The 17,982-nt window shown below is 42.5% G+C and overlaps 1 protein-coding gene across 1 annotated transcript in view; it reads right to left on the minus strand.

Annotated features, from left to right (window-relative positions):
- FAM20C (FAM20C golgi associated secretory pathway kinase) overlaps positions 1 to 15,457 on the minus strand; it is a 155,426-nt gene extending 139,969 nt beyond the window's left edge. Inside the window, exons 1-2 of the mRNA XM_030211342.1 lie at positions 14,021 to 15,457; positions 11,654 to 11,841 (exon numbers count right to left, since the gene is read on the minus strand). Of these exons, the coding sequence (XP_030067202.1) occupies positions 11,654 to 11,841; positions 14,021 to 14,577 (745 nt within the window). The 5' untranslated portion in view covers positions 14,578 to 15,457. The remainder of the gene's footprint in view (positions 1 to 11,653; positions 11,842 to 14,020) is intronic.
- Positions 15,458 to 17,982: the final 2,525 nt, after the last annotated feature.

A 17,982-nucleotide genomic window follows, 5' to 3' on the forward strand; every position in this document is an offset into this window, starting at 1 on the left:
GCTTCAAAACATGCACTTGATAAAATGTATTCTTGTCCGTAGTCTATATCAAAAATCAGTTGACCAGGGTGGCTCATTTTATAGAAGTGCATTCTAACAATGTGGACAAATACAGAGCCCCATTTTACATAGAAAACAGAGACTGGAATTGAGATATTGTAGGACTTCCCCTAGGAAATAGCACTGAGGAGAGGCTAGGCTCAGGGCACAGTTGAGCACGGAGGAAACCAGGTAGGATCAGGAATCAGACATGCAGCAGGAACAAACTGTGGTGCAGAAATCGGGCATAAGGAATGAAGAGTACAGCAGAAAGAAGCAGGGAAAAACTTGCACTGAAGCAATGCAAAGAGGTAGGATAGCAGTAGATGCAGTGCTTTTTTTTGTGCCGGTACGCAATGGTATGGCTTACCGGCACCTTTTTTTTTGCCCTGCACTTCCTCTCAGTCCTCCAGGGGCGTGGTGTGCTGGAGCCGCAGGGCTGGTCCGACACGGTAAGTTTGGCGCCGCCGCGCCATGCTTACAGCCACTTATCTGCCCGCCCTGGCGCCCTCTTCTCCCCCCAAGGATCCTTTTTCTTTTATTTTAAATTTACCTAACCTCCGTCCGAGTCCAACCGCATGGACAGAAGCATCACTGAAAGCGCTCCCCTCCCAAGTCCCGACGTCTCTAGCGGAAGCTTCCTGATTCGTTCTCAGTGTCCCACCCTCGAATGAACGAATCAGGAAGTTTCTGCTAGAGACGTCGGGACTCGGGAGGGGAGCACTGTCAGTGACGCTGCTGCCCATGCGGTTGGATGCGGAGGTCAGGTAAATTTAAAATAAAAGAAAAAGGATCCTTGGGGGGAGAAGAGGGTGCCAGGGCGGGCGGGCAGGCAGGCAGCTGGACATGGGAGCAGGAGGGCAACGGAGAGAGGACTATCTGGACATGGATGGCAGGGCTCAAGGAGAGAGGGGAATTGCTGGACAGGGATGAATGGAGGAGGCAGGGGACAGAGGAGCATGGATGGGAGGGCAGGGCTCAGGGAGAGAGGGGAATTGCTGGATAGGGATGAATGGAGGGGACAGGGGACAGAGGAGCATGGGAGGGCAGGGCTCAGGGAAAGAGGGGAATTGCTGGATAGGGATGAATAGAGGGGAATTGCTGGATAAGGATGAATGGAGGGGGCAGGGGACAGAGGAGCATGGATGAGGGGGCAGGGGACAGAGGAGCATAGATGGGAGGGCAGGGCTCAGGGAGAGAGGGGAATTGCTTTATTGGGATGAATGGAGGGGGCAGGGGACAGAGGAGCATGGATGGGAGGGAAGGGCTCAGGGAGAGAGGGGAATTGCTGGATAGGGATGAATGGCAGGGGACAGAGGAGCATGGATGGGAGGGCAGGGCTCAGGCAGAGAGGGGAATTGCTGGACATAGAGGGGAGGGAAGAGAGATGAAGGAGATGAAATGAGGGAAAAGGAACAGAGGAGAAAAACTGCACATGGATGGAGAAAATAGGCAGAAGCTGGATCCACTGGTTAGAAGGAGGCAGCGTGTATGATTCACTACCGCTGCTGCTGAGTGCTGAGACGGAGGGAGGTAGATCCTGCGATCGTGGCGGCGGTGGGCAGCGTTTGGGAAGCGCTGCCGTGAGAGTGAGGGAGGCAGATGCGGGAACGGAGCTCAGCCTGCACTGAAATTTTTTTTGGGGGGGGGAGAAGAGGGCTCCGGGCGGGCAGGTGGAATCGCAGGACATGGATGGGAGCGGGAGGGACGAGAGGAGAATCGCTGATGGCTGGAGGGAGGGGACAGGGGAGAAAAGAAAATTGCTGGGTATGGTATAGATGGATAGAGGGGGGCAGGGGCAAGAACAGAATTGCTGGGTATGGCTGGATAGGGGCAGGGCAGAGAGGAGAATTGCTGGGTATGGTATAGATGGATAGAGGGAGGCAGGGGCAAGAACAGGATTGCTGGGTATGGCTGGATAGGGGCAGGGCAGAGGAGAATTGCTGGGTATGGATGAATGGAGGGGGCAGGGGAGGGAAGAGAATTGCTGGGGATGGATGGATGGAGGGGACAAGGGGAGAGAGAAGAGAATTGCTGCGTATGGATGGATAGAGGGGGGCAGGGGAGAGAAAAGAATTGCTAGGTATGCGTGGATGGAGGGGAGAGGAGAGTTGCTGGACATGCGTGGATGGAGGGGAGGAAAGAGGAGATAGGAAGGTTGCTGGACATGGGTGTATGAAGGGGAGGGCAGGGGAGAGGAGGGTTGCTGGACATGGATGGAGGGAAGGACAGGGGAGAGGAGGGTTGCTGGACATGGATGGAAGAAAGGGAAGGGAGAGAGAAGAAATGCTGGACATGGATGGAGGGGATGGAAGAGTGAGGAAAGAGATGAGATGAGGGAAAAGGAAGACAGGAGAAAAACTGCACATGGATGAAGAAAATAGGCAGAAGCTGGATCCACTGGACAGTCAAGTCTGCGGAGGACCCAGCTTTTACTTATGGATATAGAGCAAGAAATGAAGAAGAAAGGAGGAAAGTAAAGAAATAAATGGAAAGGAAGCCCTGGAAACGGAGTTAAGAGGACAGATAGCAACAGGATCAGATACTGGGCCAGCATGATCAGAAAAACAGTCACCAGAAAACAAAGGTAGAAAAAAAATCATTTTATTTTCATTATAGTGTTTGGAATATGTCCACTTTGAGAATCAGGTGCTCAACATTAAAAGTTTATATTTATTTACTTATTTATGGCATTTTATCCCACATTAAACATGAATTAAATTGGAACCTGGGATCATTTAATTTTTTTTTCCTGGAGAAAGTAATGCATTGCCCCCCCCCCCCCCCCCCAGGCTCTCTCCCCGGCTATAGCCAGCTCTGCAATTTTGAGGGGAGGTGCACCAGGGAGAGAGCCTGTTATTAAACATTTACCAGCACACCACTGTCTAGTGCCCACCCATCCAACCTGTTGGCCCACCCAAAAATTGACTTCTGGCTACGCCACTGGGCTAGATAACCACATACATAGGAGCCCATAAAATACAATCCTCTCTTTATGTGGTTCATCTTAGCTGGTTAAGTGCTGAATATCATAGTTAACCGGCTAGGTTTTATCCGGCTTCATATACCCGGATATTCAATGTCAGAGCCCAGACATGGCCTGGCATTAATGTTTAGCAAAATGCTGATCACCACCAGCTGAATATCTGTTCCATGTAGATTTTAGACCTGTCCAAATCACACACCCCTGAAACCTGTGTGGTGTAGATCTCCACATGTAAATAGATGCTTTCTGATATTGGTTTTTACACATGTGTGCGATAAACACATGTAAACGGTGCTATTTACACGTGGATGCTTGTATGATAATAACCATAAACTCACCTTACACCAACACTCTCTCATTTTCAGAGATTCATGATTAAGCATCTGTAACATTAAACATGAACCTTTATGGTTTTGCTCTTAAAATAAGAAAGCCTTAGAAAGATAAGAATAGCAATGGTTAGTTTGCTTCTGTCAAACTTATTTGCATTCTTTCCTTTTCCTTCTGAACTTGTGATTAGAGTTGAACATGCAGAATTCCATAGTGGAATGAAAAATAAACCTAGTCAATGGTAATCACACAGGCCAAGTAACAATAATCATCTTATTTTATAAATACTTTAGAATATGTTTGTTTGGTTAGTTTTAGGTTAATTCTACGGTATGGTCTTTAGAGCACACAGTCAAAATTAGAAAATATGGGACGACTCCAAATGGGTTATTTTTGCACATTCCATGACAATAATGAACCTCACTCCTAAGCCAGAGTATATAGAGCAGTGATTTTCAACCTTGATCATCTTGTGGCACACTTACAAGGTGCAAACATTGTCGAGGCACACCACTGTAACCTAACCCATACCTGCCAATCCCTGCTAAGATCCATTCCATCCCCACCTACCTATACCTGTAACCTTCAGAAGTAGTAATTTCATTTAAATATGCTACTGAAATACATTACAGCACCAATATACCTGTTACTGGGAAACTGAAACAAGATGGACTGTTACAGATTCCTGCACAGATACCACATGCTAGCAGAATCATTTACCTCAGCTATAAGTACAGAACATGACTTTCACCTGATACAAAATACAGAACAGAAAAAATAAAACCATGCAGGCATAAACTGAAAGTAGAGGTACAGATCTCTGCATGTTGTGCAACAACAGATTAACAAAGAAATGTGTGTCCTCCTTGTACAGTGTAAAATAAAACCAACATCTCAATACTCACATAATTCGATCACTAAACTGAAAATAAAATCATTTTTCCTACCTTTGCAGTCTGGTTACCATTACCCTACAGGGCCAAATCTAAACCTCTCTCTCTGATTTTCAAGGTGCTCAGACAAAATGAGCGAGAATACCTAAAGAATAAATTAGCCCTCTACACATCTTGAGGCCTCTATTGTCCTCTCAAGAAGCATCCCTAAGTAAAACTTCATCAAAAGAAATATTACAACCTGCTAACAAGCCTTCTCAGGAGTAGCCCTCACATTCTGTAACTCACTCCCAGCAGAGCTATTCTAACTCAGGACAACTTGTTTCAGGAAGCAGGTGAACTCTATTCTCCCAAGCTTTTAATAGCTGTGGCAACTGACTATCCACTCACTATACATCTGGACTAACTTGTCGAACACCCTATAACTAAGACCGGTTCCCCATAACTAATTCAATGGTACATATAATTTTGCCCTCAATCTATACACCCACTTATTAATCCCCAGTGGCGTAGCTAGGGTAGTTGACACCTGGGGCCGGTCATTTTTTAACACCCCCCTCCAAAATCTAGTACTAGGCATGCCGAGAATACAAAACACTCAGGATCTATAGAGCAATTCTACCATACCATAAGCAGTCATTTCTACGAATCACACAATGAAAAGGAAAGCATCTTAAACACTACAGTGAGCACTAGAACATCAATTCACCTATTGTAAAACGAAAACAGACAGATAGTACAGATCGTCAATCCTGCACAGTCAATGCCAACTGAAAGTCATGTCTTTTTCACAAACACAGACACACCCTAATCCACTATAGAACAAGTAATCATAAACTTTTTATTTAGACAAAAATTAAACTGAACCCCCAATGCCAGACTCTGCATACAATGCAACACCACAGAAACAGAAAATGTCCCCTAGTACTGTGCAAAATATAAAGACAGCAGATGTAAATTTGAAAAAAAACTAACAAGAACTAATCACCACTTTACAAATTAACAAATAGAAATAAAACAAATATAGAAAATAAAATAATTTTATTGGACTAATCCATTAAGCTTTCAGAGGCCAAAACATCCTTCCTCAGGTCAATACAGTATAGTGCTGTTACAGTATCCTATCCTGACCTGAGGAAGGGGGTTTTGTTCTCCGAAAGTTAGTCAAAATGTATTAAAATTAGTCCAATAAAAAGATTACCTTGTTTACATGTTCTATTATAAACATTTATTAACACAGCTACAATACTACTATATCCTAAAGCAAAAAAATTAAAGTAAATATTTTATTTACAGTTTGTTGTCTCTGGTTTCTGCTTTCCTCATCTTCTTTTCACTGTCTTCCTTCCTTCCATCCAGCATCTGTCTTTGTTCTCTCTCTGCCATCCAGTGTCTGCCCTCTCTCCCTGCCTCTTCCATCTACATCTGCCCTCTATCTCTGCCCCTTCCATCCACCATCTGCCCTCTCTCTCTCTCCCCCTTCCATTCACTGTCCGCACTTTCTATCGCTTCCATCCACTGTCTGCCCTTTCTCTCTGTCCGCTCAATCCACCATTTGCCCTCCCTCTCCCATCCATTTAGGGTCTGCCCCTCCCTCTCACTCCCCCTTCCATCCAGGATCTGTCCCCTCTCTCTGCCCCTTTTTTTCAGCCCCCAGTTCCAGCCCCACTATCCCACCAGTCCCTAGTTTCAGCCCCAGCCCTTTTCTCCCACCAGTCTCGAGCTTCGGCCCCCAGCCACTTCTCCCTGTCCCCTTTTCAGCCCCCAGTTTCAAACCCAGCCCTTTTCTCTCACTAGTCCCGAGCTTCAGCCCCAGCCACTTCTCCCTGTCTCCTTTTCAGCCCCCAGTCCCCACAGTTTCAGCTCTTGCCCCTTTTCAGCCCCCAGTCCCAGTACTAGCCCCCTTATCCCACCTACCCTCCTTTTCAGCCCCCAGTTCCAGCTCCCTTCATCCATATGCCTTGCATTAGGGCCTCCCTTTTCAGCCCCAGACCCCATCTGGGCTCCCCTCCCCATCCCCTTCTCCCATCTGGCCACCCCATCCCCTTCTGCCATCTGGGCTCCCCTCCCCATCCCCTTCTGTCATCTGGGCTCCCCACCCCATCCCCTTCTGCCATCTGGGCTCCCCATCCCCTTCTGCCATCTGGGCTCCCCACCCCATCCCCTTCTGTCATCTGGGCTCCCCACCCCATACCCTTCTGTCATCTGGGCTCCCCTGACCCGACCACCAGCTCTGCCCCGGGTGTCAGCGGGTGGGGGGTGCTCCGCTCCCACTGCTCCCACCCTACCTTCTTTTAAAAAAAATCAGTAAAGCGGTGTGGCAGGCAGTGCGGCTTCGCATCTGCCCTGCTTGTAAAACAAGTAGATCTCCTCGTCGGGCCTTCGCTCACTGGGTCCCGCCCTCCTCTGAGGTAACTTCCTATTTCCTCGAGGGTGGGACCCAGTGAGCGAAGGCCCGACGAGGAGATCTACTTGTTTTACAAGCAGGGCAGACGCGAAGCCGCGCTGCCTGCCATGCCACTTTACTAAATTTTTTTTTTCAAGAAGGTATGGTGGGAGCAGCGGGAGCGGAGCATCCCCCACCCGCTGACACCCGGGGCGGACCGCCCCCACCACCCCGCCCTTGCTACGCCACTGTTTATCCCATCTTACCCATCTTTGGCTTTTCTTTTACAAGCTCTATTCGTGTTTTGGCTGTCTGAAAACTGGCATTTAGACATCCATATTGCATAGATGTTCAAATTCCAATTTCATAAAGCCAGGATATGGCTGTCTAAAATTGTAATATGTCCATACAGCAAGGGGATATCTGGGCATGTTTAGGGTAGGTCTAGGGAGGGGCCAAAATATGAACATCCAACTATAATTTATTTATTTAAAACATTTATATTCTGCATAGTCCACAGATCACAGCAGATTACAATGTCACATACATAATCCAAATATCCGATACTAACAATAAAACATTTCTATTAAGACAATGACATGTGAGAGCTCTTATTTGTATTAAGAGGTATAAAAACTATCACATGTAACAAACTGGCTTATCCAAATGCCTCTTGAAATAAAAAAAAGCCTTGAGCTGTTTTCTAAAAATAAGATAAGACTACAATTTACAAAATCAGCAGGCAAAGCATAGACTAGGTCCCATCACTTGAAAAATAGATGATCGAAGATCTAGCAAACTAACAGAACAGAAATTAGGAATTTCCAAAAGGAGTGGAGGAGTGGCCTAGTGGTTAGGGTGGTGGACTTTGGTCCTGTGGAGCTGAGTTCAATTCCCACTTCAGGCACAGGCAGCTCCTTGTGACTCTGGGCAAGTCACTTAACCCTCCATTGCCCCATGTAAGCCGCATTGAGCCTGCCATGAGTGGGAAAGCGCGGGGTACAAATGTAACAAAAATAAAATAGATACTATTGGAGATTCTACATGGAATGTTGCTACTATTGGAGATTCTACATGGAATGTTGCTATTCCACTAGCAACATTCCATGTAGAAGCCTGCGCGGCCACACTGGTGATCTGCAAGGGCCGACTTCTACATGGAATGTTGCTAGTGGAATAGCAACATTCCATGTAGAATCTCAAATAGTAGCAACAGTGGAGGAGTGGCCTAGTGGTTAGGGTGGTGGACTTTGGTCCTGGGGAACTGAGTTCGATTCCCACTTCAGGCACAGGCAGCTCCTTGTAACTCTGGGCAAGTCACTTAACCCTCCATTGCCTCATGTAAGCCGCATTGAGCCTGCCATGAGTGGGAAAGTGCGGGGTACAAATGTAACAAAAAAAAAATGTATTGGTAGACCTAAGGGTTCTGACTGGTTTATACAACTTCAAAGTAGAGGACATGACAGCTGGTGCATCTTTCTTCAAAATCTTAAAAACTAGAGTTAAAAATTTAAAAGAAATCCTTTTCTCAATGGGCAACCAATGTAAAGAAACTAAAACCAGGGAAATAGCTGATGGTGTGGAATTTGTGCACTCATACGAGCTGTAGAGTTCTGCGCAAACTGTAGCAACTTCAACATATAAACTCGAGTCCCACAAGTAAGGAGTTACAATAACCAAAATGTGGTAACACATAATTCTGCAGAAGTTGTATGAAAATTAGATGCAGAAAGCAATTCCCTCATTCTCCTCAATACTCGCAATTTTTAAAAAAGACAGTTTTAATAAGTTGTTTAATGTGACTTTTCAAAGATAATGAGGACTCCCAAATACTTGATTTCTGATAAGATAGGTATCACACAATTATCACAAGTGAAACTGGAAGGACAATCACTATTAATAAATCGCGAGAGATACAGAACTTGAGTTTTCACCACATTCAATTGAAATCTGTTAGTAGAAAGCCATCTATAAATCAGAACTAGAGATTGTGATAAATGTGTTAAAGCTTCATCAATTGTGCCACTAACTGGGAAAAAAACTGCAAATCATCAGCATACATTTTGTACTGCAGCCCCAAGCATGTTAACAGCTTACAATTTGGTGTCATATAAAGACTGAAAAGAATAACAGGTAATGCAGATCCCCGAAGGACACCAGCGCTAACTGGAATCCAAGAGGAAGTGTCCTGATCAATCCTGACCAGAAATGTTCGATTAGCTAGAAAAGAACTGAACCACTCCACGACCTTCCATGCTAATCCAAAGCTTGACAAATGTTCAAGTAAAATTTTAAGATTAACTGTACCAAATGCTGCAGATATATCTAAGGTGGTCATCAAAAATTGAGCCCTGTTATCAAAACCAAGTTTAATAGTTATCACACACCGAGACAAGCAAGGTTTCAGTATTATGTTTAGGTCGGAAACTAAACCGATGCTATCAAGGAGGTTATTTTGCTCAATGAATACCTGTAACTGCTGGAGAACCACTGACTCCAAGACTTTCACTAAGAATAAAATTGAAGATACTGGTCTATAATTACCTGGTAGAGAAGCATCTAACATAACATTCTTAAATAAAGGTGTAATAGAAGCCCGTTTCAAAGATGGGTGTTGTTTTTAAGACCAGGTACTTGGCGTCTCCAGGTTATAGAAAGGTGATCTGACTGAGCAGTTGTCCATTGGAGGGATTAAAGGCAAGTCACCTCTTTAATTCCCCAGTGGTTGCTGTCCCCCTTCCTCCTCTGAATGTGAAACTAGCAAGGGATACTGGGCTTTATGACAGCTTCAGGAACTATGGACGTCCATGACACTTAGGGGTCCTTTTACTAAGCTGCAGTAGAAAATGGTCTTAGCGCATCCTTAGGCGATTTATTTTCCGCACGCTATGTCCTTTTTCATTTTTTCAATTAATGGCCATGTGCTAATGCTGCCATTAGCATGCAGCCATTACAAAAACTTAGCACATGAGCACTTACCACCACTTATTTTGTAGGCAGTAAAGGCTCACAAACTAGTGGCATGTGGTAATGTAGCGGTGCTGAGCAGCGCAGAAACACCTCAACATGCCCCCTCCATAGAATTAATAAAACTATTTTTTAGTGCGTAGTTTGCATGTGCAGACCTCAAACTTACCACAGGACACTTGAGCATGTCCCACAGTAAGCCCTTTTAAGCTGTGTTAAGCACACACTAGTGCTTAACGCAGCTTGGTAAAAGGAACCCTAAAATCTTTTAAAAATTAACTTAACATGGATGTCCATGCTGGTTCCAAGGCCCAAAATGGCAGCCACAACCTCTCACAGTAGTCTTGCAAGAGTTTGAGGCCACCATTTAGAACTGTGGAGCCGACATGGGAAGCAGTAACTGGGGATCGCTGCTGCCTGACCTACCCTAGACCATCAGGGCATCATTCGGGTAGGTCCGGGGGAGAGGTTAGGTAGTGAGAGGTTTCTGGGAGGCAGGGGTTTTTTGGGAGGGGCCTGCTGATTTTTGCATTAGAGCGCCTGAAAAGTAGGAAAAAAATTCTGTCCTCCCTGAGGGGCCCTTTTACAAAGGCACAACAAATCCGCATTACCACCCAGCAGTAATTCTGAATTTGTCGTGTGCTGAAAACACGCAGTACGAAATAGACCGCGTGCCCTAGGCGGTAATTCTGAATTTTGCATGCACTGGCAGTAAACGGCAGTGGATGCGAGCTGCATGCCTACTGCCTGGGTAGTGTGTGAGACCTTACCACTAAGTCAATGGATGGCGGTAAGGTCTCAGGCCGAAAATGGATACACACTGGTTTTTATTTTGCCACATGTCCATTTTTCTGGCCCCTTAAAAAAGGCCCATTTTCCAGGATGCAGTAAAAACTAGCCCGGTGAGCGCCCAAAAGAGGTGCTCACATTGCCGCAGGTCACTTTTTGCCACAGCTTAGTAAAAGGGCCCCTGAATGCATGAGAGGAGGGGGCTTTGGTGTGCAAGCTGGAGAGTGGAGTGTAATGCGTGTGTCACACACCAAATGTATGTGACTTGGTATGTCTGGTGTCCTATTTTTGTTATATGAATGTTCTACTGTGCTGTGTCATATTATTTCTTTTACTAAGCAAATTAAACCCTATTTCCAAGTTTACCTTACTGTTCTGTGTATTAAGCTGAAATTTGATCATTTTACTATTGTTATGCTGTTAATACAATGTAAGTTGTTTATGTCAAGCTATATTTGCTATACACCACCATGGGAGAATTTCATCATAAAAGGCAGCTAATAAATCCTGACAAATATATACATACAATCTTACAACTCAAGGTATTTGTTTTAACATACACTATTCAAAACAATTCTTAGACTAGTTGGTGTTATTATCTACTATAATAAAACTCACCCTCAACGTTCTGAGGACACTGACGTCAGTGAAGCCAAGCTCTGACTTCCTTCAAAAAGGTTCGAAGGTTCGTGGTGGTGAAGCCACCAAAATCGCTCCGGGCCCCGCCCTCAAGGACGGAGCAATGGCAGAACAACGAAGGGGTTGGAAGGGCAGGAGGCAGGGAGGCGGGGGAAATCGCTCCGGGCCCCGCCCTCGCGTCAAACATCATGAGGTTGGGGGCGGAGCAATGCCAGAACAACGAAGGGGTTGCCCAGGGACGGAGGTGGGTGTTGGCGACGAAAACCTTGCTAGCGCCCGTTTCATTTGCTCTGAAACGGGCTTCTTTTACTAGTTTTTATATAAGCTGCTTTGCAGCATCGCAGAATAGAACGATTGTCGTGCTTTGAATTCACTGTATTGTTTTGAATTTGTTCTGAATAAAAAAACTTGGACAGTTCTAAAACACCTATCATATAATTTCACCTACCAAGTATAATCTTATTGAAGACCAAGGAGACAGCTGATAAATTTCAACAATGAAGCAACCATGACATGTCATTTCAAAATAAAAATATAAAGAACATGACTGTCATGTGATTCTGCACATGTACAGACTATCAGCAGGCAGCTGTCCCATGTAAAATCAAAATGATGGGAACTTACCAACACTAGTTATCTTTTGGGTGACAAGATCTTGCAGCAGACCAGCAACGACAGGATTGTCCCTCGAATATAGCTCATATCGATTAATACCAATGTGAAATTTTAGCCAGTTTGGATAGGAATCAACAGATGTTTCTCCTGTAGGCAAAAATTCTTCCTCATCATGACCTTCATTACCTTCATTTTGCCTGGAAATCCAGAAAATGTATTTTTTGCAAATATTTATATAAATCTATATACACCATACAGAAATGCAAAACAATGAACACAAGACTCGTCAGTTGATCTTTACTGGTCAGGATTTCAAAATTGGCCCTGGACTTATTCTTATGCTAAAAGCATGATAAATCACTTTCACACAGAAGAGCTATAATATTTAACTACATAATACTATTATTTTCGGCTGCATAGAACTAAAAATGCCATTCCATATTATGTGTAGCACCATATATATATACACACGCATATATATATAAATATTTTTTTTTTTTTACAGACTAGGGACATAACAAAAATAAAGGAAATCTCAGTTTTAACAGAATATACTTTTTAATTAACCTAACCAACTGCAAGAATACATTGTTCTTGTTTAAAAGGTAAACAAGAAGGACATAGGGCAAATTTCATTTGACTATTTGCTCACTGTGAATCACACCCTAATCCCACAGCTACAGAAATTCCTAATGACTTTGTTTTAAGCTACTGTTAACAATGCAATTTATAAATCAAGCAGAATGTTAAGATTTTAACTATGAAACTTGGTGATTATAATTAATTGAAACAAGGACAGCAGGTGGCAAAATTATAGCCACGAATAGTCACAGATCCACTGACTGCTTGTTCCGCCTATCAGATTCTGTATGTCTAGAGGTCAATTATACAAAAAGCCATCTATAAATTATATAGTACATGCTGGATCAAGTACTGCCTGCAGGCATGCTTACAAAGATAGTTTTTTTCAAACCTGCTGATCTCAAAGTTTGCATATAATTATATATGAGGTTTTGATAAACAAAACATGAGGTGGAAAGTGACGATGTGAACACTTTGCATTAGCATACACGTAAGCCACTTTTGCATTACTTGGTTTAAAATTATGTATGGTACAGTATGTTTGAAGGCAAAATATACTATCCACAAACTTGAAGACAGTGCTGCTGTTGTATCCAGAGACAGGACTGTGCATTTTTTTTCTTTTCCTTTTCCCTCTAAATCAGTGGAGCAGGTAACTTATGGATGAAAGCCACAACACTAAAAAGGAGTAAATGCTTTAGGTTTTCATGTAGAAAGAGTAGACAGTAGTGTTTTTCATTACATGCATTTGCTTCCCCTTTTTCTTTTGGGTAACAGAAAGCATTAATAGTATACTAAGGAGTCCTTTTATTAACGTGCGCTAACAGATTCAGAGCACGCTAACAATTAGAATGCACTAAGAGGCTTATTTTCAAAGCACTTAGCCTCCCAAAGTTCCATAGAAACCTATGGAACTTAGCCTCCCAAAGTGCTTTGAAAATATGCCTCTAAATGATATGACACCCATAGGAATATAATGGGTTTATTATTTAGCGCATGCTAATCACTCGTGCACCTTAGTAAAAGGACCCCTGAACAGGATATATAACATGTCCCTTTTGTTGGCTTTTCAAAATAAATGTATCCAGTTTAAACACTGGAGTTGTCCTACAACCTTTGTTAAGCCATTTTTTTTCTTTGCATTTAATTTTTTTTTTATTAAACTCTGTTAATCTGAACCTATCATTTCCTCTTCTTAATGCAATCAGATTAACTCACCTTGAACGGCACAAGTATGCTTATTTCCCACTACAGAGATATACTATTGTTCTTGTATAGTTTCTCCCTCCCCCAAAACAAATTTTCTTTTCAATTTTGCTTACTTATTTTTGAAATATAATTTGTATTGCACTGTTGTGCAATTTTTTAAACAAAACCTGATATGGTCATGTAACAGATGCATTGATTTTGCTTGATTATAAGCAAATTGATTCATTTTCAAATTTATCCTGAAACCTAGGTTTTCCATAGGTTTTCCATCGTCTAAAATGGCCCATGTAAGTGCTCCACTGAATATACCATTTAAAAGTTCCCAAATTCAAAACATTAAGATCACCTCTGCACCCAATAGCATAAGTAGTAGTACAGGAAACCATTGCTGGTAAAATGTAATGAAGGGTTTACCTAAACTGATATGAATTTTCCTTATCATCAATTTGGGGATAATAAAAACTATGCGTTCATGACAAAAATAAGATCAGTTTTTAACTCATATGTCAAAACATTTCTGTTTGAAACACAAATACCTAAGCTGCTTTACACTTGCACATTTTACAGATTATTTTCCATACTTACCATTGCTGAGGTTCAGCAACTTTAGGGTTAAATCTGATATCACTCTTAACGTTAAATAAGACATCGTCCTCTGTCAGGTCCGGAATTGGAATTTTGTAGAGGGGATGATCAAACAGTAGTGCCAGTCTGGAGTATCCCTTTCCAAGCCTCTGTTTGTTTATGCTCCCATCTTGAATGAGCTGCTTGTTATTGTGGTCCTCACTGATGCCAAACTGTTCCAGTTTTTTAAAAGCTTCATTTTTGTCTGACATCCCTGCAATTTTCTCCAAAGAATGTGAAGTGAGATTGGAATTTGGATCACTGCTGAAATCTTGTAGGATCCTCAGAGTGTGCTTATTAGGCCAGCCTGATTCAGCCCCACTGTTGACTCTCTGCTTCCCCCAGCCCTGCGTCTCCTCATTCAGGCCATGAGAGCAGGAGCACTCTGTGTTCCCATCAGTTCCTGTAGCTCGTCTCTCCAGCTTTGGTAACAGATCTATCATAATATGCATTGTGCAGGCAACCAAAAAGACCATCAGGATTAACACCCTGAACTTGCGCACCAAAATCATTTTCATTTCCACTATTATTAATAAAATTATAGGTTTTTTTTAAATAAATTTTTAAACTGCTCTTTCATAGAAAAAGCTTTTGTAATTTCTTTTGAAATATAAAACAATTATGTGAATAAAGTCAATTTTCATATGCTGTCAGAAATAAATATTCCAGAAACAATAAGTCCTCATTTGTTTTTTTTTTCATAAAATACTCAATATAAAGCAGGGCATCAAGTCTAGAAAATCAAGCGAGGAACACAATAAAGACATCTGGTGATTGTTATGACACAAACCCTAGCAGTGTTTTCATAAGACGCTGAAGATACCAGAAATTTGAAGTACTGACTGGAAAAGATATTAGGAAACAAAAACCTTGAATAAATAAGGATTCAGGGGATGAAAAAAAAATCATCCAGAATACTCGGTTCCAGCAAACAGTATGAAGCTCCCCATTCACTGAAAACTGAAGCTCGATGCAGCAGTGGGACTCTCTTTCCTCTAGAAGACTCCTAAAAACATTAACTTGGAAATGATTTTCTTATAATGGTTCCAAAATCTTCATCCATCATATCCAGTGTTTGGAGAGACCAGCAGGTTTCATTGGAATCAAATCAGTGTGATGCTGTATCCAAGGCGGTTTGGCTGACTGATGACACTACTGTAACACAAGCTTGAATATGGCACAGAACGGAGATTAGGCAAACAGAATCGTAGAGATTTTTCTTAGCAGCGAGGTATCTCCTCTCAGTTGTGAAATCTTATTTCTCCCTCAATGTGGTTTGAAAAGAAAAAAAGGAAGCAAAGTAGTAAGAAATACAGAGAGAGAGGAAGAGAAAGAGAGAGATCTTTGGCAGGTGCAGAGTGAATACCCTTTTCAGCTACACTGAATGCTGTAGACTGGTTGGACTGGTAATGCTGCAGCTCCAGCCTACAGTGGGTGTGTTAAATATTATGAGCAAGCCATGAATCCAGCCTTCCAGACGTCATAGTTAAGAGATTGGCTAAATAAACGCTACAGCAATAGTAAAGGAAAACCTCAACCAAAAGCTTTTTTTTTTCTCTTCCCAGAGTACTGCAGCTCCATCCAGGGCAAGGAGAGGGCGTCTGTTTCTCAAAGGTTTGCACAAAAGAGCTATGCGAAGGCTACTGCAAAATAATGGTTTAGTCTGGCTGCCTAGACTCAGTATCATCATTTCTGCTATGTCATTGCCCGAATGGCAGGCTGCACTTTCTGAAGCATTTTTTATCTGCTAACCTTTACAAAATAATGATGTTCCAGTTACTCCCAGAAGTAAATATATGCTTTTTTCTTACATTTCAAAACTAACCTCTTACACTGTAAAGACTACCCTATTTCAACATAAAACAGTATAGAAATCATGCCTTCTGTAAAACTGGCACGTTTCCTGTTCACTAAGTATGACATAGTGTGCAGTGAGCTTACACTATTAACACTGTCCTTGATGTAGCGGAGATATTAAAACCTGAATATATGTACTCAATTAACTACATCCTTAGACTTCTCATTACATGGGATATTAGTAATATATTTAACCACTCTACATTAATCTCGTAGCTGCCATCAAAGCAAGTGTAAAAGTGTAAAACTGTAGAATGTCATGCAGATGTTTCACTCAATCAAGACAAAATGAATGTTTAAATACAAAACCATCTAACTGCCTGGGAGAATAGATGCAGGTGTGTCCTAGATGATATAGCGCCCTTGCAACGTAAAACCTCATAGAATCACAACTCCACACCTTGGTTTACGAAGGAGCTCAAAAACCTAAAGACACAAACTAGAAAACTTGAAAGAGCGTGGCGTAAATTGAGATCCGAACATACACTAAACGTATGGAAATCCAGTCGTAGGAACTACAAATATGCAATCAAGCAAAGCGATCATACTTTTCAACAAAACTAGAGTCTGCAGGCAATGATGCTAAAAAGCTTCATCAACTCTTGAATTCGTTCCTTGATACAAGCAAGATAGTGTCCACGCAATCAGTCCGTCCCTCTGCTGACAAACTACCTACATATTTTAATGAGAAAATCCAATTGTTATGACAACCACTATTCAGTAGTACTACTGTCATCGAGGACTTTCTCATGACACTGGACTCACCCCCAGAATGATGCCCAGCTGACAGTAGCTGGACCACCTTTAGCAGTTTAAAAGTAGATAATGTGGCATGAGCACTATCAAGTTCTCAAAGAAACATTGTGGTCTTGATATTTGCCCTAGTCATCTGCTCAAATCAGCTCCAGATTGCTTCCTCGTTGATTTAACCTCCTACTTAAACTTCATGCTCAAAAAAGGGCTTTTTCCTTATGAGCATGGATGCATTCTTCTCACACCTATTCCCAAGAACCCAAAAATAAAAGCTGATGTCATTTCTAATTATCGACCAGTAGCATCTATCCCATTACTCATTAAAACCATGGTCAATATCCAGCTGACTTCATGAAGAACTTCGATATTCTACATTGCTCTCAATTGGGGTTCAGTCCACAGTACAGTACAGAAACAGTCCTGGTTACCCTCTTGTCAAATTTTAAAAGAGAAATGTCAGTTGGGAAAAAAATATTACTACTCCAATTTGGCATGTCCAGCGCGTTCGACATGGTGTATCATGTACTTTTAATCTACCTGATAGACACATTCGGAATAAGTGGAGACGCTCTCGTACATACCAAGTAAAAGCTAATTCCATCATTTCCACACCTTGGAAAGCCTATTGTGGGGTACCTCAAGGCTCACCCCTATCTCCGTCCCTTTTCAATGTTTTGCTGATTCCAATAGCTAAAGCACTGTCAAAGCACGGCCTTAACCCATTCATTTATGCGGACGATGTGACCATCTACATCCCTTTCAAGTCAACTCTAGCCGAAATCTCCGAAAAGATAGACGCAAGTTTTTCCATCATGGATTCCTGGGCAAAGGCGTTTTTGTTTAAAATTAATCAAGACAAAACACAATGTCTCATCCTTTCGTCACAGTTCAATAAAGTAGTCCAAAATACACTCATCATTAAGGACTTCAAACTTTCGATCTCAAACAGCCTGAGAATCCTTGGAGTAGAGTTGGATATCCACTTACAACTGGACAATCAAGTGAAAATCATCACAAAAAGAATGTTCCACGCAATGTGGAGGCTGAAGCGTATCAGACATTTTATAACGAGAGAGCTATTCCGTACCCTCGTTCATTGGCTGGTCCTATCCCATATAGACTACTGTAGTGGGATTTATGCTGGTTGCAGGGCCTATATTCTGAAAAGGCTTCAGACAGCTCAAAACATGGCTGCAAGACTAATACTGGGCAAATCGCGCTTTGATCATGCTCAACCACTGCGTTTTCAACTTCACTGGCTTCCTATAAAAGACCGTATTACATTTAAAATCTGCTCACTAACACACAAGATA

This window comes from Microcaecilia unicolor, chromosome 8 (genome assembly GCF_901765095.1).
Source record: "Microcaecilia unicolor chromosome 8, aMicUni1.1, whole genome shotgun sequence".
Taxonomy (NCBI): domain Eukaryota; kingdom Metazoa; phylum Chordata; class Amphibia; order Gymnophiona; family Siphonopidae; genus Microcaecilia; species Microcaecilia unicolor.